Raw genomic sequence first — 22,431 nt, 5'->3', positions numbered from 1 at the left:
GTACAGCTTAAACTTCCTCCTGCAAGTCCAGTGCGCTGCGCTCCGCCGCCCTGTCAACGTGTCCGGAATGACCCACACGAGTTAGGAAGGGATGGAACTCACTTAAAAGAAATGAGGAATATTCGACACCCGCTCATCCAAATTTAGAAGATCATTTATAACCAAAGAGATACTAGTCGAAGCGACTGACTAAAGCGCGGTAAGTGTCCTGTTATGTGTTCGCTTGTGTTGTGAGTGAGAGGGTATAATGTACAAATTTTAACAAAAACACACAAAAAAGATAACGGTAGGAAGTAAAAAGGTTACAATAAAATATTTTTTAAGACTTGGAAAGTGGGTGTTTGATCATCGACAAGTTTTTAGTTTTATAAAGGCGATGCTCACTTCCAAAAAGAGGAAGTTCACGGTGCTTGACAGCCACCGCCTGCAGAAGTCACGGTGCATAAACTGCGATGATGAGCCGGTGGGCCGTGTTACCGGGATGTACAGCAGTAAAGCACCTTTATCAGAGTGTCCCGCGTCACTTTCTAAATGTGAAAATCTTTTAAAACGAGGGTCTGAAGTCCTTTACCGTGTTTGTGACAGTGCGTGTGAGTGGGTGCATGGGAGTTATTTTTAGAATGTCCATCTAGACTAAACCAGAAACAAGACTAGTTTCACTTGTGTTCTCTATTTATACACCAGCTTTCAATTTAAACGTTGAATGGGTTTAGAATCAAAGCCCCTAAAGGAAGACGACGGATATGATTGCAGTGTGGGGAAGACAATTGTTTGTATTTTCCTGCTCTTACCCCACAGACTTGCACTAAAAGAAAGTCCGGAGGTGTTAGACACACCGCAGAAATGCCGATATTACATCACAGTACTTAGTAGAGCTGAATACCTCGTCTTGTCTTGCATTAATAGGCCTGAAGTCACTTCAGCGTCATTTTTCGAAAATGTCCTAAACGGAAAATTAAAGGGTTATTGCAACCCAGTTGTTTTAATTACATTACAAAACATGAAACAATAATTTTGTAGTTAATTTGTATTCAAATTTATGTATTACACAGTCGAAGTGGAATCGATCTGTTACGTATGTTATGTATATAGCATACTGAGTTTTACATCTTTTCCAAACACGTCATTTCACATAATCACGATTTATCCTGATCATGACATTTATATGAGTTAGTTTGTTAGTTTAGTTTGGAAGGAAACACAATTCTGAGACTGACTAATGACTAAACCCTCATGATGGAAAGCTGGTGTATATGCTTTAAATGTGTTAACATTAATGTATGTTAAGTCTTCGTTGTTTGTTGTTTGATAAAGATGAAAACTGAGAATCAGTCAGTACCCTATAAAGTCGCTGGGTGCAGAATTATCGGGTACAAAATGTCCCCAGAAGCCACTGCTGTAAATGAAGAAGTGACTCCGTGAAGTGGAAAAAAATGCAAATTTTTTATTGTTTTTTTCAACTGAACTTAATGTGTAACATTTATTGAACATGGTTTACAATATTCTGCTAACTGATTTTAGTTTCTCTAATAAGATGACTAACCGGTTTATATAATTAGCATCATTTAAGTGAGAGTACCTCCCCTTGCTCATCTTTGTGATTCACGGTTCAGCTTTTTTAAGTATTTGAAGCAGTCTGAAGCCTGAGCGGTGGGGTCTTTTTATGAAACTTTGGACTTCTGTAAAATAAACATCGACCAGTAGAATTGTACAGCATGACAGTCAATAAGAAAAGGTCCTCTTAAAATGCTGTACACTTGACTACAGTCATTTGATCTATGAAAGATCAGTTATTAGAAGACAATCCTCTCTTACTTCAAGATTTACTGGACGACAGGTCATAAAAGCAATAAAAAACAAATATTTTAGAAATCTGTTGAACTTGTTTAATACTGTACAAACAAACAGAAAACATCTCTCTAGTTATCTATTTGGCAAATGAAAAATTAATTTTTTTTTAATGTTCAAATTTGAGCAGACACATTGGACTTCTCTGAGAACTCAGAAATTAATGACAGATAACATTAAACCACCTAAACTAGATATTATTTTCAAGCGTGCAAGTTAATAAGTGCAACCTTACACTGATTATAACTTTGTTACCCAAACCTGTCATACTTGTGTGACATAATAATAAAATAAGAATCAAACCATAAATAAAATTGTTTGTTCATATAGAAAGTATATGTTTTTATTTTGTTTTATCACATTTCGATTGCCATGTGTCTATCAGCCAAATTTATTAGGTGTTATTGAGTGCCAGCAGTATACACAGATGCACAGGAGTAACCCACCAGGCTGACACGATGTCAACTTTCTTTCTTTCTTTCTTTTCTTTCTTTCTTTCTTTCTTTCTTTTTTTCTTTCTTTCTTTCTTTCTTTCTTTCTTTCTTTCTTTCTTTCTTTCTTTCTTTCTTTCTTTCTTTCTTTCTGTTGGTCCCTTGCCAGGCTGGCAGGTGATGTTGTTATGGCCTGAGGCAGTCCTAAACAGCTACAAACACAGCTTGGCAGCTTTTTCATAAAAAAGAAAGGCCGCCCAACAAGGCACACATGAATAATTCCACTCCTCTGTCCCTTGAGAGAGTTTTTGCTCATGTTTGTTGCTGTAGCAGACTAGTTTAAATGTAGGATAATAAATGAGATACTTCCTTAAAGCCATGAGCATTAAAGCAGCCTGATACCTGCTCACCTGTTTACCTGTCACCTCTCAGACAGGTAAAGGAAGCAGATAGCCTCCAAATACAAGTCTGCAATAGGGTCTATAAAATGGATACATATATTTATGAATACACAGCCTAGTGTTAGGAGTGGTACTCATTTGCATAGTATATCAGTTGCTAATTCTGAGCTGGGCCTTTACACTGCCAGCCATAGAGACTGAGTCAGTTAGAAGACACAGTGGTGTTATACTGTCAACATCCATATATGATATTACTGAATAAGTATCTTAGTTTAATTGTTCATTACAAATTCTTTAAAGTTGCAATCAGAGCTCGTAATCATAAGGTTAACCCTCACTTATATGCTTTCAGAAGTTGGTATTATCAAAGTAAATCACTTGCTAGGGAGCCAATATGTTTTCTTATCTCAGATCAAAAATGCATAATTTGAAAGGCAGCATTTCTCTTCTGAAAGACACGGTGCATGTTTTCCAAAAGTGATGTCATATTATAGACGTTGCTATTGAAAAACAAAGTGCTTATTATAGAGTTTTACCGCATCATTTATGAAAGAAGAAATTATAAGTTCCTCCTTCTAATAAAAAAAGTGAATTCATAAGCAAAAAGACAAAAAGAAATAGTCAGTACAGGGTTTTTGCCATGGCAGCCTTACTTGGTCTGGTCAAAAATGCTGACAGTCAGTGGTGTCTTTAAAGTAGATGAGCCAAGCTGATCTCAGATGATAAAGTCAGATTCATCATGCTATCATGCGTCGTCTTCAAGTCTCCTTTAGCACATGTGCAGTCTGCCTTTAAAGTTTTTTAATGACTGTTTATTAGGGCCGCCGTGGTGTTTAAATTAAATACATGATGAAGAAAAGTCTCTTCTGTCAAACCATCAGTGCCCATATAATTTTTTTTATGCAGCAAAAAACAAACAGAAAGAACATTTTTTTAAAATACAGTTAATTTATTTAAAAGAAAAGATAATGAAAAAAATACTGGCTGTGATTACAGTGGGGCATTTACATGAGTTCATAAAGTCACGATAGTTTTACCACAGCGCACCAATTTGTGATGTTTTGAACTGAAATGTAACGTACAACATACGGTGATTCAGTCATCACTGGCTGTTTATCTTTATCTTAATGTAACCTATATTTATGTATATTTATGTATATATACATGACGACTCAGAGTTATGCTATTTGTTTAAGCCAATTTCCAGTCGTGATGCTAAGGTTACAGGTTCCTCGCCATAGCCTCTTTTTAACTTGAGCACATAGGAGTGGTAAAACTCCCTGCTAACTCTTTACAAGAAAGTAAGTTTACTTCCCAAAAAGTATTTTGGGACATAACCTTGTGTCAAACTCCACACTTTATCTTTTGTTGCTGTGATTAAAATCATGTTTTTCATGGGTGGAGATTGATAACTAGATATAGATTTGGGATTTCTATCATTAGACGCCATGTGTTTTTTAAGATTTTACTGTTAAAGAAACAAGGTGACTTTACAGGTTTAACAAAGCCATTGTTCCAGATAGTGCTTTTTTGAAGGTTGATGTGGTCTCGGCCACAAGCTGAGGAGAAAAAACAATAAGAGAACAGCATAGGCACAGAACTGAAACTGATGGCGTAGTCAAAGCATAAGAATTTTCCCATGAATTTGTCTTTTGTATCCCCAATAAAAGGTGAAAACAAAATTGCCATAAAAGCATTTTTTTAACCAAGTTTTTTTATTTTTTACACAACAGAAACTGATACACGTTCACATTTACACAGGATCCATGTTCATTTACCACTTATTTTTGTATACTTTGATGAGATGAATCACTAATTAGGGGCTTCATTCCTTGTCTGCTGCAGAAGTAGATGAATTATAGGTGGTGACTGGTGAGCCATTCACAACAACTACTACAGATGTAGTTATGTTTCCATTCTGGTCTGTGCTTCACATTTAGTGTAAACATTTGTAGGTGTGAGAATCATAACAGACGAGACGGTTGTGGTTTTGTTTTGCTAGCCTACTTTATATACACAATTTTTTATTTATTTTCTGTTTTGCTTAGACTGTATTGCTACCTTGTTGTTATGAAGACCATTCTTAGAATCTAAAATCAATAGTTTAACATTTAGTGGATTAATAGCGCAATATTGATTAAAGACTTATGCAGACATGACTTGTGTAATGACTATCAGTTGCCTCAGCATGAAGTGTTAAATCTGGGGAAGCCCATAAATATATATATATATATATATATATATATATATATATATATATATATAGAGAGAGAGAGAGAGAGAGAGAGAGAGAGAGAGAGAGAGAGAGAGAGAGAGAGAGAGAGAGAGAGAGAGAGAGAGAGAGAGAGAGAGAGAGAGAGAGAGAGATCTCTTTGGCCTCTACTATTTATAAGAACAGTATCTCAGTATACTTGCCATATTGTTTAGGGGAGTGGCACCACGTGTCTGTGGTTAGAGGTCTTTCAAGATTGTCAGGACACAATGAAATTACATTGTTGTAAAGTGGTTTGATCATTTCTTTATGTATAGTTTATTTTGGACTAGTCAACATCTTTCTCTTAATTTAGTTAGAAAATATATTATTATTTCACTTAGCATAGCACTAAAGATGGTAACATAACATTAAGTTTTTATTAGGTAGAGATGGGTTAGCAGCCCAAGTCAACAGCCCCTTAGCAAAATGGATCCAGATCCAGAAATGGCAACTATTTATAAATGTATGTGGGAGGCCTAACAGCATATCTGAAGTTCATCAGTTCAGACTTTTGTGTTTTGTTTTTTTCAATGACTTCACGCACTTTGGTTGTGCTATCATTTACCGTTATATTTGTATTTCCTAAGTACTGTCAAAGCAATATATGTTAATTAGTAGTCTTTAGAAATACTTTCTTTTTGCTGGTTAAACTCAGTTGGCTTCATGTTAAGAAAAAATGACAATGACTGCATTGTCATTTTTTCTCTTATACTCTTCAAAGAAACAAGTGTGTTCTAATCAGTATGTTTAATATTTATGTTAATTTTCAGAATTCTCAGAAAACACATGAAAAAAGGAGAAATTCTCTGATGTGAGGAGTCGTCATCCCCTCTAATCCATAATGATAGAGTGGATGAGCACGCAATTTTTACCGCAGTTACATTCAACAACCTCGTTATTTGAGAAGGGTTAGCTTTTTTGGGAAATTTATTTTTCTTTCTAACAAAATACAACATCCAGGCCCTTAAGAATCCAAGGTCTTTCTATTGCAGAACTGATAATCCTCACACTCCCAGCTTTCATAACCTGGAGGCACAGTCCATTAGGATTAACACAGTTTTGCTGTTGTTCATTGACAGAAAGCTCCAAATAGAAGCTACAGTAAAGTCATTAGTGGATTTGTTTTCCAAGGTGTTCCAGTGAAGAGTAGCATCCATGTATCTGTAATGTACGGGCAGAATATAAGCACTGGGATTAACAGCAAGTTGAATCATCTGCTACCACAAAGAGTATTTATGAGATAAATCGGGTTTATAAAGCTGCCTTTAAGTTTGTTTAGATCTAAAAATGTTGCGCACAGCTGTAAAGTGGCCCCATTGTGAGGCCCTAGCAGGGCATTTTAACTGTCACCATCTTGCCGTTTTGAAACCAGACATGACAAGCGAAGGGCTAGATCTGAATGAGAAACCCAGGAACACTGCGGTAGCTACGTGTCACAAAATAAGGCCCGCTCTAAACAATGCACAGCTTTATCTGTCTTTCTGACTCTAATGGGACCTTACTTCATGAAAAAAAAATTAAAAGCATCAAAGGTTTGTTTTTTTAGGCAGACTTTAAATTATCCAAATGAGTCACCCCTCGTGAAAGTGTTTACAGAGATCTGCTTTCCCATACACTTCTGCACAATCTGACTTTTTGTATTCTAAAGGCCATTAGACCAAATTCATGCATTTATGCTTCACATTTAATCTTTTATTTTTTTTAGTGAAAAAAAATCCTGTAAACCATTCACTATATCTGCAATAAGCTACTCTTAGCAAATTGATCAGTTTGAATTATCTGCAAAACAGATCTTGTCTTTAACTTTAGAGCTTAATTGCAGTAGATAACTCTTGGAGAAAAATGTTTTGCTGTTCTTTTTATTGCATATTGAGTGTTACAGAGATGTAATTGAAAAAGTCGTTTCTGTGTTCATAATACTTTGAATAGGATAAGCAGCTTTTAAAGTTAAAGTCACTGTGATGCTTGTCAGCTCTCACCTACTGGTAGCAAGGGCACAGCAACAACTGGGCACCCACACAATCAGACTGATATTATACTCTTGTAAAGATTCTGCACGTACTGGCGATGAGACATATTTAGGATATTATCACTGGATACAGTGATATTAAAATTATGCTGCAATGTGAAGCGCTGTCAGGACTTCATGCACCAACATCCCAGCCTGAGAACTGAGGTTTTTTTCCACTTTTGCTGGCACTTTTGATTCAGGCTGTGTGGACGAGTTGGTTTGTCTTTGAAGTGTCTTGTAGGTGCGTCACATGTGGGCAAGACACTGACAGTTGCATTTTCACAGAGTAAAAAGCTCTCTTTTACTGTTTCGCTAATTTTAATTTTGCATTAGTAAAACTGCGGCACCATGACTGTTCATTATCTAGAGGTATTGTACTGAGAGTTTTATTAAAGAAGTCAAAGAGGCCTCAAGTAGACATCTGAAGAGGAACAAGGTTTGGAGCAGAGAAAAGGGGAAGTAAATATGTTAACGCCACCAATTTTGACCTCAGTAACACCACTTCCTGTGTCTAAACATTTTCCATTGCTCGCCACTGTGCATAATTGACAGTATGGTAATTATTGCTGGCCATAATAATCTGCAGCTTCCAGAACAGATCAACAGCCAGTTGGAGAAAACATGAAAAATTCTGTAACCGCTGATGTTTTTTGCTGCTTTGTGGCTTTTCTGTTTAGGCTTCCTTTGCTCAGGGCGATAATCTGCCTCTCTGAGGTGGCGGGAGATCAGACATGAACAGCTGTCTCTCTTGTGTCCTCTCTATCTGTGCATGTGCTATCAAACACAGTGTCCATCTCCTATCACAGACTCTCTCTTTGTTCTTGTTCCTGTAAAACTTTGTTCCATTTATCTGCATGCACATTTACATATACAGACATAAATGCGCTGAAACAGTGTGATACAAGGATGCATTCCCTAGATGTTACAGATGAATAACAGAGACTTGTGTGGAAATTATTTTGTTGGCACATGACACAGAAAGACTTACTTGCCAAAACTGCAAACATCATCAAGTGAGTCACGAACATGTGTGAGAACATATGAATTATTCAGAATAAACAGCAGTAGTGTGGAGTTCGCAGAAGCCTGCAGTGTGTCAAAAACATTTACTCATGGTCATCTGAGTTTTAAGGCATCTTTCTCTTCTCAGTCTACCGTCTGTGGCGACACATATATCTTCACATGCTGTTTTCCCACGTTACACACCCAAAATGAGAGAATTTTCTCAGTACATTTACAGTAAGAGCAGTTGGGTTGAGATAATGTCTAATGCTGAGTTTTGGTTTGGAGTCCAGCCTCCCGTGTTCAAAGTAACATTGGCCCATCCATTCACCTCAGCCACCCCCCTGAGTTACTTCTCTTTTCTTTTATCCACATAGCAAAAACATGATACATGAAGTTTAATTGTGAGCTGTGATGAGGTATTGGTTGATTTTAGTTGTTTCCTGTGTGGACAACCCTATTCGGCAGTAAAAACCAAAAATTAACGATTGTAATCAAATTAATATTCGGCTTATATTTACAAGGAAGGATCTGGATTTACTTTAACTAAGCGAAGAATCCTCTGCAGTTCTTTCAAAGGTCATTTGAGAAATAATTTATTAAGCTTATATGTGTAAGAGAAGCTAGCTAACTCTTTACACCAGACCTTCCCAAAGTGTGGGGCCTGCCCCCTAGGGGGGGCGCAGAGCCATTGCAGGGGGGGCGCTGCATGAAAAGGGAATTTTTTTTTTTTTTTAAAACAATGCTTGGACACTGCTAGCACGGGGAGCCAACACAAACGCAAAGCAGGAGATGAAGCATAGCTGAATATGTTTCCAAACCAACTTTATTTTAAGCCAAAGACTAGAAAATATGGAGAAGCATATCTTCCCTTTGGTCTCCCCTGCAGAATTGGTCTTTCCTTCGTCGGGAGCACACCTGGGCTCTTCAAATCATGGACAAACAGTATTCCACATTCTTGATTTTTAGTTCACAAACACTTGTTGTAATGACTAACTACTCCTGACATTTTGGAGATGTTTGCTCTTTATACAGTAAAGTTACAGTGGGATATAAATAACATCAGGCTGATCCTGCCAGTTTGTTCCCCCTGTCTAAATCAGGACAAACAGTATCCCACAGCTGTTTATGTTTTTAAACTCATTTTGCACAGAGAGGCATTTTTTTGAAAAATTTATTGATAGCAATGTTGAACATTATTACACAGGAAAAAAACAACTACATGTAAAATAATCAAACCGTGACGCCTCTGCCTTTCTAAATAGAGGGACAGAAACTGTGTGTTTATATGTAAGCGTGTAAAACCTGAAGATAGAGACAAAATACTGTTAATCTGACTATCTGCCATTCTGCAATTCCTCTCACGTAAACAATAACGTGGCGCACAGCGTGAGGTGAAAAAAGGCACATACCTTTAACGTTGCATGACGAACTCTGTATTCCTCGTCCACACGTAAACGCAAAAAATGAGTTTTCATTTTTCAGTGATTCGAAACGCCGTTTACGTGTGGACGAAACAGCTGCGTTTTCAAAAATACCCGTGTAGGTGTGGACGTAGCGTAAAAGAGTTAGTAGTTTATTTTATTACTACCTGCAGTTTACTTGTATTTGCTTAATTGTTTACTAAATGTTTGAGGTGTGTAATTAACCTCAATTGAGCAAAATATGGATGTGTGTGTGGGGCGAACATTTTTCTGTAAAACAAAGGGGGGGCCAGCGAAAAAAGTTTGGGAACCACTGCTTTACACATTTATTATGAATCTTGTGCTTTTTAAACATCCTAACTCCTTCTGTGTACGAAAAGCTAGAATCATATTGTTTGTTGCCGTTTTTGATACTAAAATTCCACAATTCTTAAACTATATTAATTTATTTTGCACACTCCACTCTCCTCTGAATAAAACCAATACAATGCTGTGTAAAAGTAACTGTCCCTAAACTGGCCATTCATGCTCAAAAACCCTCCAGTGTGGTTAAATTAAAACAATTCTGCAAAGAAGAACTGGCCAAAAGTCCTCCACAGTTATCACAAATGCTTGATTGCTGTTTTTCTGCCAAAGGTTGCACAACTAGTTATTAAGTTTAGGGGGCAAATACCCTGAAAAATGCTGCTGATGTCCACACTTTCACATCTTGCTGTTTCTCCTCTTGTTGTTATCTTGCAGAAGGCACCATGGGTTGTGTGGGCTCAAAAAAGGAGCAGGAGCCTCACAGCAAAGGAACGGGTAATGATGATCTGCAGAACCGAGCACAGACTGCCCACTATGTCAAAGACCCAACCACAGGAAACTCTGGGAATAAAGCTGTAAGTAGTCAATTTATGTCACAGCATAAAGTGTTTCATATTGTTAGCCTGCAATTAGCCTCTATTGCCTCCACTGGCTATATGTTAGGTTCTACTAGATGACACACTTAAATAATGTTAAATGTACTGTAAAAGTATTTACTGGTCTAACTCGCAACAGTATTAGCAATATAATTTTACCATAATTGTTGACTGAACTTGGGCTGGAGTCTATCCCAGCTCTCATAGGACAAGGTACAGGGTACACCTCTGACAGGTGGCCAGTCCATCACAGAGACAGAGACAGACAGCCATTTATGTTCACATTCACTCATACCACCAATTTTTGATCATTATTTACCTTAGTCTTAGGTTAGACCCCAGTCACACAGGCCTTTTTCAAAGGGCCTTTTCCAACCAATATGCAAGTGGTTGAAGGCAGTCATTATGAAAGCATCAATACAGCTCAGTAACCCTATTGTAACCACCATAAAAAAAAGCTGACAAGTGATTGATTGGTGTGCTGCACCAAAAAAAAATCCTGCTTTGGTCACCAGGCGATCGCCTTAGTCACCCAAAGGTAACAATAGCAGGTTGTCTGCATGCACGCTGTAGCACCCTCTTTGTGACCAGTGAGAGGCAGCAGCCACTCACCAACCAGTTAAGGAATACGCAACTTCCCCTAGCAAGTGACTGTTGTAGCTACTTAATGCTACTGGACACTTTAACCCAGTGGCTTTTAACTTAATGGTTGGCCACAAATGGAAAATGATAACATACCATTATTTTTCATATGTACATTCCGTTTTCCACGTAATGTAATTTTTTTTAGAGAAGCGCTTGATAAATGTACCTCTTTTTCTTTAATGTTTGACGTCTTAAAATAAACAACAGCTGGCAAATAAGTGCAGTAGCTCGGAAGTAGAATCAAACTGAAATATATTTGTAGTAAATAAACAGAAAGTACTTTCCATTTTTTGTTTTGGTCCAAATAAAAGGGGCAGACAGATTTTTGGCTTTAAAAGACAAATAATTATTATTCATAACATATTACAAGTACTACTTTACTTTAATGATACAGAAGAGTAAGAACACATTTCACTGATTCAGAAGTGATAGGAGTCACTTCTCTTGTGCTACTCAAAAAGGATATATGCGTGACAACACACACTCTTAACTAGCCTGTGACTTGTTGTGAGTTTGCATACCGGCCAGACTTTGATCTGTGGCACGGGTAAGCAGCAGTGCTGCGGTCGGTAAGTGCGGTTCTTCCGGCTACTGTTTCCTGTGTACTGACTATAACATCTCTTTCACCCTTAGTCAAGAAAGAGGAAGTAACAGAAGAAGAAGCAGAGCACAGCAGTCAGCTAGGAGATGTAGAATGAAAAGGGATAAGACAGCTCTCGACTTGCACATAGTATTCTTTTACAGATGTCTAAATATACAGATGTTACATCTACACGCCTGGTTTCTACATAACTCTGTTTATTTTTATCATTGTAAAAAAAATTAACACTTTGTGTCAAAAACTGTGTGACACGAAGAGCCGACTTACATGTCAGAAACCTCAAACAAAATTTACTCTGTACCACATTTAGATTTCTAGATTTGATATGATAAAGTCCTTCCTTCCTTCGAAATGTGTGTTTTCAGTAACATGCCTCCAGCATGGAGTTTTAAAAAACCCATGTAGAATAAGAACCAGTTATTTTATTGAAGCACATTAATGTGCTCGAACCTAATGGCCATGAGGCATGTGACAGTACTTAAGCTATGTCATCACACACATTCAATTCATAACCCAATTTTATGGATTTCAGATAACTTTGATTTCATTCAAATTGTACAGTAGTTTATTATTATTGAATTTGAAGAGAATAACTACCATGATGTGACATCATAATACCACCAGGAAGTGGGTGGACAACAAGTCCAATTTTTAACTAAAAATTAGACTTGTTGTCCAATCCTGCACTAGTGTTTTGTGCAGGATTTGTAATAATTACTACAGCTTTAAACAATTTTCTTGTAGATTTTGAAATGATTATTTGAAAGAACTTACTTTTTTTTTCTATCTGTCTTTCCACAGGCCAAAATGCCTTCCAATGCAAACATTGCAGATGGTGAGTCTCACTCATACGTACAGCAACACTAACATGTCGGGACTTCATTCCACATCTTTTATTACAGTAGCACGTTTAGCCAGTTACAGGTGTTTTCCTTGCCATCACAAATACATGTCACAGATGTAATCTGATTACTTTTTTCAAGTAACGAGTAAAGTAAGGGATTACTATTGCAAAATCGGTAATTAGATTACCGTTACTTTCCCGTAGGAACGCTGCGTTACTGCGTTACTAAAACCGTGATTTTTTTTTGCGAGAATGTCTCATGACAGTGACGTAAGCAAGTGCGACGTTGGTGACAGCAGCTGTGTGCAGATCAACAATGGATAATATATCGAGTGCGGGAGAGAGTATGAGCGTGCCGCGTTTAAAGTGTGGAAGTACTGACCTTACTTTGAGTTTGATTCCATAAAAAGTGACAAAAACATTAGCGTCCATCGTGCGTGGGAAGAAAACTTCTTTTTACAGCGAAAAAAACCCCTAAACTTCCGAGCAAGCACCGAGTAGCTACGACGTAATGGGAAACTCACAGAGACACTCGCGCGGATTCTTCAACTGACCGCAGCACACCTGCACCAGGGTAACCCTCCGCCTACCCTGCTCCTGCTTTACAGGTGAAAATAGAGCAAAAGGACCGCTGAGTCTTTGACTTTATTTATTTTCTGCTGTGTTTTACTTGCATCTGTTTGAAAGAGTGAGTGAAAACACAAAAAATATTTTATTTTATGTGCTGGAATGTGTATAAAATAGGTTTAAATGTTAAACTAATTTATTCAAGTCAGAGAATGTTGCATATAATTAAATGTTTTGCTTGATGCATAAAGTTAAAAGATTAAAACTGATAAAACAAGTTAAAAAAAGAGACTTTTCCATTTGATTACATTTTGTATGATGGATTATGTAGAAAAAGTAGAATTGGGCTGAAAGATCTATCACTTTATCACCTCTTCAGGTTGTAAATCGTGTTTTTAAAAAGTAACTAAGTAACTAAGTAACTAAGTAATTAATTACTTTTGAAAATAAGTAATCAGTAAAGTAACGGGATTACTTTTTTGGGGGAGTAATCAGTAATTAGTTACTGATTACTTTTTTCAAGTAACTTGACCAACACTGCAGATATATGAGAATAGATATGTCACATTTAAAAAACCAAGATGTAGGTCAGTGTTGGTTAGATGCAGAAAGCTATGTCTTTTATGCCAGAAAGAGGAAGAAGACTCAGCGTGTGTGTGCAGAGCGATAACCCCTCACACTGCCTCACCACGCAGGCCTTCAAAACTAACCCTATTGCTATTATTATCAAGCATACAAAGAAGTCAGTCTTGTAGCCAGAAAACGGTGAACCTAGTGCTGAAACAAACAGAACAATCAGTCGCTCTCACATATTAGGAGTACTGGCCAAAAACCTCATGCACATAATTTAAGGTGACAATGAAAAAATGAAATGAAAAAAAGTTTTAGTCTGCACATGACAGCAACAGTGCATGAGGCCTTCCTCTGCTTTCTTTTTTCTGCTTTAGGGGAGAGTATTGCCATGGCACTGTACGACTATGAGGCCATTCATGAGGGAGACCTTGGCTTCAAGAAGGGAGATAAGCTGAAAATCTTAGAGGAGTAAGTTCAACCACAAAAAAGATGGTTTATATTATTTGCGGTTTGAAGAGTTATCAGGTTGTTCCGTGTTCCAAATTTAGTTTGGGGACTTGTGACACTTCTGACTTGCCATGTTTCTGTTAAGTCTTCACAGATGCTGTCTTTTACTCTCTCTGCAGATCAGGCGAGTGGTGGAGAGCTATGTTAATCAGTACAAGTCAGGAAGGCTACATCCCCAGTAACTATGTAGCCAAAGATACTCTGGAGGCAGAGGAGTAAGCAGACTCACTCTGAACACAAAAACACATGCACACACACTTGTGTACCATACTAGTAAAACGAATAACATGACATAGTGTTATTACTGATAATAGGGAAATGAGCATTATGTAAGCTAAACATATTTAAACATATTTAGATGTCACGTTTTTAAACTGAAAATGAACTTGGTAACACAGAAAACAATATGAAGGTAAAATGAGGGCATATACAAAATAGCCGCTACAAGGTTTCAGTACTGACTTATCTGTTTCCTACTGTTAAGGTGGTTCTTTAAGGGCGTAAGCAGGAAAGATGCTGAGAGGCAGTTGCTGGCCCCTGGGAACAAAATTGGATCCTTCATGATCCGAGACAGTGAGACTACCAAAGGTAAGTGATGTATATTTGAGAAAGACACTCTTTGTTCTTTTGTTGGCTAAGAGAAGAAAGTTGAAGCATGGACCAAATCGTACATTAAAATAATAATATTAATATTTCTTTGTAACAAAGGACAGTATATACATGGGCTAATTACTTGTTAATGTTAATAGTTAGTTTTAGTTAGTTTTAATATTAGCATTTAGAGTCATAACTATAGAAGTGATAAAAGGATACTTTAGCAGACTTATATTTCATTTGAAAATGAATGCTATGTTTCCAAAGTGTCTGAAAACTAGACATATTACTTCCTGTTAACACTAGCGTGAATGAAATTAAAATTGTGATGGAATGTCCATGTGATGCTCACAGCTTTTTCTGTTTCCCTAAATGAAGCAAAAACAAGAGAAAAGACACTCCAGTTCAAGCTAGACCTCTTGTGTGTTGCTTTAATTTGCTTTGAACAGTCCCTGTGGATAAGATGCTGTTTCTCCTTTTCCACAGGCAGCTACTCTCTGTCTGTCAGGGACAGTGATCCTCAGTCCGGTGACACAGTGAAGCATTATAAGATTCGTACACTGGATAATGGAGGATTTTATATCTCTCCCCGCATCACTTTCAGCACCCTGCAGGAACTGGTCAGCCATTACAAGAGTGAGTTCTAGCTATCAACCAATCTCACGCTCTAGTCCAGTGCTGACTCATTCAAACTTTTCACAGCTGTGCTCACAGTGTTTTAATAGCACAGTTAGGTTATCTTCTGTTTGCATTGAATTGCTGACGTTGGGACTTCTTGGGGGCGGCCAAGCAGCTCCAGCTTAGTTTGCATTCCACTGAACATTATTCTTATAGTAGTGCAGAGCACACTCTGCTGGCCAACTTTAATATGGCAGCCTTTGTGGAACATTGCATTGCTCTGTGACGAGTACTACTATCATGATTTCTCAATAGCATTATTTCTTATTTTATACTTTTCTACCACAGAGGTACAAAATCAAATTGCTAAATATTCATTCTGCTACATACAGAGCAAGGAGATGGTCTCTGCCAGTCCCTGACTAACCCATGCCTGAGTCCAAAACCTGAAAAGCCGTGGGAGAAGGATGCATGGGAAATCCCAAGATCTTCACTCAAACTGGATAAGAGGCTCGGTGCTGGCCAGTTTGGAGAAGTGTGGATGGGTGAGATAGATCTTCATCATTGTAGAATCCATTTGTTTATTGTGATGTTAGATAGAAATCCATTTCCTAAACGTAATTTTTTGTTTGTTTGTTTGTTTGTTTGTTTGTTTGTTTGTTTGTTTGTTTGTTTGTTTGTTTGTTTTAAGCCACATACAACAAACACACAAAGGTAGCAGTGAAGACCATGAAGCCTGGCAGCATGTCAGTGGAAGCATTCATGATGGAGGCCAACCTCATGAAGACTCTACAACATGACAAACTGGTTCGACTTCATGCTGTCGTCAGCAAAGAGGAGCCAATCTATATTATCACTGAGTTCATGGAGAAAGGTGTGTGTGTGTGTGCCTGAGTGTGTATTTGTACATGTCCACATGGGCTATTGATGTCAGCGATTGCTGCAACATCTTTGAAAAGTGTTTTCCCATGACATTTACGTTCAAAATGTTTACACTATGTTACACTAAAAATGAAGGGAGATGCTCTTTGCTGTGAGGTAAAAGAACATTTGAAAAAGATGAACTGATCATAGCTAATACAAGCAGTGGCTATAGTTAAAATGGGTGATAATAATAATTATCAGTTTAATAACTAATGCCATCTGTTTGTTAATACTTTTGCATTTGTGTGCCTACAGGTAGTTTATTGGACTTCTTAAAGAGTGATGAGGGCAACCGAGTCCAGCTTCCAAAGCTCATTGACTTCTCTGCTCAGGTGAGAATATATTGGTCACATTCAGTACTGGTGCTTTTGCAAGCTTGTCCCACCTGTTTCCCTGGTTTTCTGGCTGTAAATGAAACTTGTGTTTGTATGCAGTGCAAAGCACACGTCCCAATATTAAAATCATTTTCAAAGTTCAGCTCTTGTGTTGATGTTCTCTGTGAGAAATTCTAACTGTAAAACTGAGCAAAGTAAAATGATTAAAACTCCCTGAAGGATAATGTAATGGTGCTGGCCTATCAGTAACACCGAACAAAATGTTCCAACCATGTTTAGTCAATGAAAAAAAGGAAATATTAACTACAAAGAGGAACAATGAAAGAAGAACTACAGGTTACATTGTGCTATTGTGCTGAATATTTTAAGAATGAATGTAAATCTTCAAAAACAGACATTTTCTGTTACACATCAACAGGCTAAATTCAAATTTTCAAGCAGCTACCATTTCTTTGAAGCTAGTGTGCCTTGAGAATATGTGCTTATTTTACCCTAACTGGCTAGTTTACTGTAATTACCATTCCACTTAAATCCTATTTAGTTTTACCTACATATCACCAGTTTGTGCTAACAGTCTTTCGCAGTAAACACAAAACAAACACACTCACCAGCAGCTTCTTTAGTTACGCCTTGCTAGTACTTGATTGAGTAATTAAGGCACCTCCGAATGCTGCCTTAATTATTTGTGGCATAGATTCAACAAGGTACTGGACACATTCCTCACAGATTTAGATCTATATTGACATGACAGCTTCATGCAGTTAAGCAGTGGATCTATGATCAAAATCTCCAGTTTCACCACATGCCAGAAGTGCTCTATTTGATTAAGTTCTGATCACTTTGAGGCCTTTTGAGTAGCCTAGAGTGAACTGATATTGTAAAAAGCAGTTTGAGATTATCTGCAAGCAGATATGAGAAGATACACACACTATAGTCATAAAGGCATGGTCATGAGTGTATGAATGTGTGTGTGAATGGGTGGATGACTGGATGTGTAAAGCGCTTTGGGGTCCTTAGGGACTAGTAAAGCGTTATACAAATACAGGCCATTTACCATGCTTAGCAACAACATTTTAATTAGATAAGCAGTGGTGGTTAAACAGTGCTTAGTTAGTACTAAAAAACTCCTGCATGACCTGCAGCCTGTTTCCTGTTTTTAGCTGACAGCTGTGGCATATAGTATGAAGTGGTTTTTGCTACAGTAGCCCATCTGGTTCAATATCTGTGTGTTCAGAGATGTTCTTCTGCTTACCATTTTGTAAACAGTGGTTAAAGTTGTTAAACTTCATATCAGTTCAGAGCAGTCTGGCCATCCTTCTCTGACTTCTAACTTGACATAGGCAAGCCATTTTTGCTCAGGGAACTGATATTTTCTCTTCTGCACTAGAGAGGGTAACGTGGGAAACCCCCAGGAGATCAGCAGTTTCTGAAATAGCCCATCTAACAACTATACCACCTTCAAAGAGAGTGGGACATCCAGGTTTTTGCAGTTAATCCGTGGGGGTGCATGCATATTTGTTGCTGTTGCTGTTGAGGTGGTTCCTATTAAATACAAAGAACAGAGAGAGAAGGGGAAGGGAAAAAGGTCACCTACTTTGATTAAATCATACCATGACTGATTTTTTCAAGTTTATTGATCAGATAGCAAGAGAGGCTGATCTTATCAAGCAGTAACACAAAGGTGCTAAAGGGAAAGAGTACCCATGTGAATCCTCATGCATATTATAGCAAAATATCTGTTGCTATTATTACCAGCAGTAAAATGAACTGAAAGAAAAAGGGAACAGTGTTTCCTTGCCAGTGATATTAATTTTTGGCAACAACTTTTTGTCCTCTGTCATTTTTGTTTCTAGATTGCCGAGGGGATGGCCTACATTGAGCAGAGGAACTACATCCACAGAGACTTGAGAGCTGCCAACATCCTGGTCAATAAGGCTTTGGTGTGCAAGATTGCCGACTTTGGCCTGGCTCGTATCATTGAAGACAACGAGTACACAGCCAGGGAAGGTACAGCGCAATGTTTCCTATTACAAAAGATCCGGGCAAGTATCGTCCCAGAACAGATGGAATAGCAGCAGTCACAGTTTCATCAATCAAAGGGAAATGACTTTGTGTCAGTGAAATATCAGATTACGACCCAAATGACAAAACAAGCAGAGAATGACGATAAGAGCGACTTACCTCATGGTTTGCACATTGTAAACATGTCACCAGGAGATCCGTATCATTAGGTGACAAGTGATGTCTCACTGTCAACATTAGTTCCTATTCTAACTGGGTTTTCAATTATTTCCAACCAGGTGCTAAGTTCCCCATTAAATGGACAGCCCCTGAGGCCATAAACTACGGTTCTTTCACAATCAAATCTGATGTCTGGTCCTTTGGCATCTTGCTGACTGAGATTATCAGCTATGGGCGTACACCATACCCTGGTAAGTGGAAAACACAAGAGTTTGACACAAATCCCATGAAAAGCAGGACATTTGCACAAATAGTTGGTAAACAGGAGAAGCTTACTTGGTTAAAAGTGGCCTACTAAGACAATAAATCTAACAAGCTAGCATGGGATTTTTTTGAATATATAAACATGGCTGTATAAAAAGTTAGAATGTTACTAGAGATATTCAACACATGACTTTATACTTAAGGAGGACACTAAAGAATCTAAAGAATGTTAAAAAAAAAAAACCCCAGACACATTGTATTAAAGAAGATGAACAATAGTAGTGTTCTTGCTCTGATAAACACAAAGTTGAGGTAGACAACAGTCAGGTGGAGCAGCAATTTCAGAGGCATGCTTTGAATAACAAATCCTGTCTTACTGTATGTACAGTCTGTGAACGAGGAAGTGCTCTAATGGTATCTATCAGATATTGCTAGCACTTGCTTGGTAGCTTCACTGGCAGATTGCATTCTTACTATACTGTAATAACAAGTAGGATGCTAGTTTAGGTTAGCAAGTGACTTCTTTAAGTTCCTCTTAGTACAACTAAGATTAAATAACAGTTCATTCGCTGCAGCCACGTCACCTTGAGTGGAAAATTATAGCATAGCTGCCTTAGTTTGGAATGTTATTATCATGAAGGGAGAAGCTATCCATAGGCGATAGATAAACCTATCCATTAACAAAGACAGAGATTTTCCATAAGTATTTTTCTTGAGTCCATCCTGTAGTTTTTAGTCTGAATCAAAGTTGTTCATCGACCAACTAATCAAATGAACTATCACCTTCACCAAAGCACTCTAGATTGTCTTACTCCTACATTAGTCCTCTTCTTTTTACTTTTATTTGTTCCATTATTTTCAGGTATGACCAATCCAGAAGTGATCCGCCACTTGGAGAAGGGCTATCGAATGCAACGTATGGATAGCTGTCCCAAGGAACTATATGACATCATGATGGAGTGCTGGAAGAACAAGCCTGAGGACCGCCCCACCTTTGATTACCTGCAGAGCGTCCTGGAGGATTTCTACACAGCCACAGAGAGCCAGTATCAGCAGCAGCCATGAGGCTAATGTTTCAGAGCACATCCATTCACACCTACTGTAACTTCTACAGGAAGCAATGCAGCTCAGGTCACACACACATATATACAATCTCTACAGTTCTGTCTATCTGCGTCTCAATCTTTTTCTAATTTATAAACATATAATTCTTAGTAATAAGGGACTGTACAGCAATTATAGAGGCATGAAAGTTTTCTTTAAGGAAGCAGTCACAATGTAAGATTCTTAATTTTGTTAATAGTCCCACAGGTTTGTTATATCTGCAGCCCCCGATATAATAAGTGATGCACAAACACATCCATCATTTGTACCTGTAATCATTTTTTTGTAGTCATTTTATTACAGACTGGACGTATCATGGATTACTGTAAGGAAGTTGAATGTTACGCACAGGACACATTGTCTGACATTTTGGGAGGGGTGAGTTGTATTACTTCACTTTGCAGGCGAGGCATGGGTTAGAAGGACCAGAAAGAGTCTCCTGAAAAGCGTATTTCCAGAAACTCTGGAGGAATTGCACAAACCAGACAAACCTCCCCCCTCAAAGTCCAGGAACTCTAGATTCCAGGAACTTTAGAGGTGGAGCTTTCTGTTTTTCAACCTTTCTGTTTTCTAAAATAACACCAACTTGTCAGGACTGGAGAAGTTTGTGGCATAGCTCTTCAAAATGTTTCCATGTGCAAGCAGACTAGTTTGCCTAACCAAAAGGAGATCTAGAGTGCACCAATGCATGACGTAACCTTTTAGTTCCTTGAAAAAAAGATTCCTGGGTAATATGTATATGCACTGCACGTGAAGAGCGCCTGCAGAGTTCAGAAGAGCAAGGACAAAAGAGTGAATTTGCAAGAGGCAGAAAACTATTTTATTAAACAAAAACAAACTATAAATAGCCCTGCGTGTTTTTGTTCTTATCAGCACTGTAATTTGTGTACAGTCCCTAACATCGAATGCCTTTGAAGGGTTTTTTTAAGCTCACATTAAACCAGACTCTCTCACTCACAAAATATTATGGTAGCACAAACATGGCCCCATTCACAAACACCTGGAGATTGCTGTTATGCTCTAGCGCACATTGTCCAGCCATCAACCACAACACAGATGTTCACAGGAAAATGTGTTCAGCTCTAATAAAACTATAATAAAACAAGCAATCCCACCACTGCCCCCCTCCTCCCATAAAACTGTGGTGTTTCACAGGAAAGCGGGTATTGTCTTGCTGATTCTGCTTAAAAGCACTATTTATACTTTTCATTATGCTGTGGATTTAGCATTACTTCTTTATAGTGCCTTTTGCAGTGGATCTTTCTTGCAGACTTAATGTGTACGATATATTCTGTATAGACATTGATATATATGAAGAGATGCAAACATTCAGGCTCTTTAGCTAATGATGCTTGTTGATTCCTGCATGTTTCTCTTTTATTACTTAAATTATTGAGAAAGCAGTGCATAGGTACATTTCACATTGGACTTTTTTGCTAATTTTATGATCTGAACGCCATTGTATCTTCAATGGAAGTGTCTTCCTAACAGCAAATGCCTTTTATTTTCGTTTTTGTGAAGGAACGATGACTGCTCTATTTTATTTACATTATGTGTCTCATCTTGAAAATAGTAGATTTCTTGCACAATACAACAAGCATTTCTTTTGTAGTTGATCAGCAATAGTAAATCATATACTAAAAGCAATGCTAAGTTTACTACTTGAGTGGTTCTAATGCATTTCAGGGGCCCCAGATGTCAGAAGAGCTTTTTTGGGGGGGGAGTAAGATTTAACGATTTCATGCTGTGACAAATTTAATGCCATTCATAGAGTGGGGACTGTGAGCAAAACATATGAGAGCTTTTTTTTCTTATATAAACAGGTATGATTCATTTACAATGATGACTAAATCATTGCTAGCACTGTATATAGTTATATTCACAAAGTTGAGTATACTTTAGTGTTTTTCTTAATTCTTCAATATAAAGCCCTTGTGATATTTGTGAGATGCTTGATTCTGTCAATGCAACTGTCATGAAATGGAATAAACTACTTTAAAAACTATAAGTGTGTATTGGTGTAACAGCAAGCAACATATTTTAAATGTGACTCTAGCAATGATTCCACTACCTGTAAGATACCTCACCATAAACCCAGACATATGCCTAATTAAATGTGTCTAGAGAGAGTCTGCTGGGGCCTAAGACAAAAGTTCATAGAAGGGTCTCCAACCAGATTTCATCATCATTGTGTTATAAATAATAATTTAAATAATTGTTTATTTAAGTGAATTTTTCGTTGACTGGACAGAGATGGTAACAAAATGATATGTTGTTTAACAAGGAATTTAGAATGAGCTACACATGCAATATAATTAGCATTATCAGCATTTTGATTGTTGTTCTCTTTTGCTGCTTGTCCCAAAAACTGAAAGGTACAGTGTGTAAAATCTCATCGTTA

General features: G+C 37.7%; 1 protein-coding gene across 1 annotated transcript; it reads left to right on the top strand.

Annotated features, from left to right (window-relative positions):
• On the top strand, positions 1-22,038 carry hck (HCK proto-oncogene, Src family tyrosine kinase). The gene is made up of 13 exons (XM_026154161.1): positions 1-199; positions 10,113-10,252; positions 12,321-12,354; positions 13,878-13,971; positions 14,130-14,225; positions 14,495-14,598; positions 15,091-15,240; positions 15,615-15,767; positions 15,914-16,096; positions 16,402-16,478; positions 18,335-18,488; positions 18,782-18,913; positions 19,789-22,038. The coding sequence occupies exons 2-13, from the start codon at positions 10,121-10,123 to the stop codon at positions 19,989-19,991; spliced, it is 1,512 nt and encodes a 503-aa protein (XP_026009946.1). The 5' UTR covers positions 1-199; positions 10,113-10,120; the 3' UTR covers positions 19,992-22,038.
• Positions 22,039-22,431: the final 393 nt, after the last annotated feature.

Source organism: Astatotilapia calliptera, chromosome 20 (assembly GCF_900246225.1).
Source record: "Astatotilapia calliptera chromosome 20, fAstCal1.2, whole genome shotgun sequence".
NCBI lineage: Eukaryota > Metazoa > Chordata > Actinopteri > Cichliformes > Cichlidae > Astatotilapia > Astatotilapia calliptera.
This window is presented reverse-complemented; position numbering and strand designations above follow the sequence as displayed.

Coding starts and splice junctions, on each gene's coding strand:
- hck (XM_026154161.1), top strand. CDS start 10,121: ATGGGTTGTGTGGGCTCAAAAAAGGAGCAGGAGCCTCACAGCAAAGGA. Junction 14,226..14,494: donor GATACTCTGGAGGCAGAGGA/GTAAGCAGACTC, acceptor CCTACTGTTAAG/GTGGTTCTTTAAGGGCGTAA. Junction 14,599..15,090: donor AGACAGTGAGACTACCAAAG/GTAAGTGATGTA, acceptor CCTTTTCCACAG/GCAGCTACTCTCTGTCTGTC.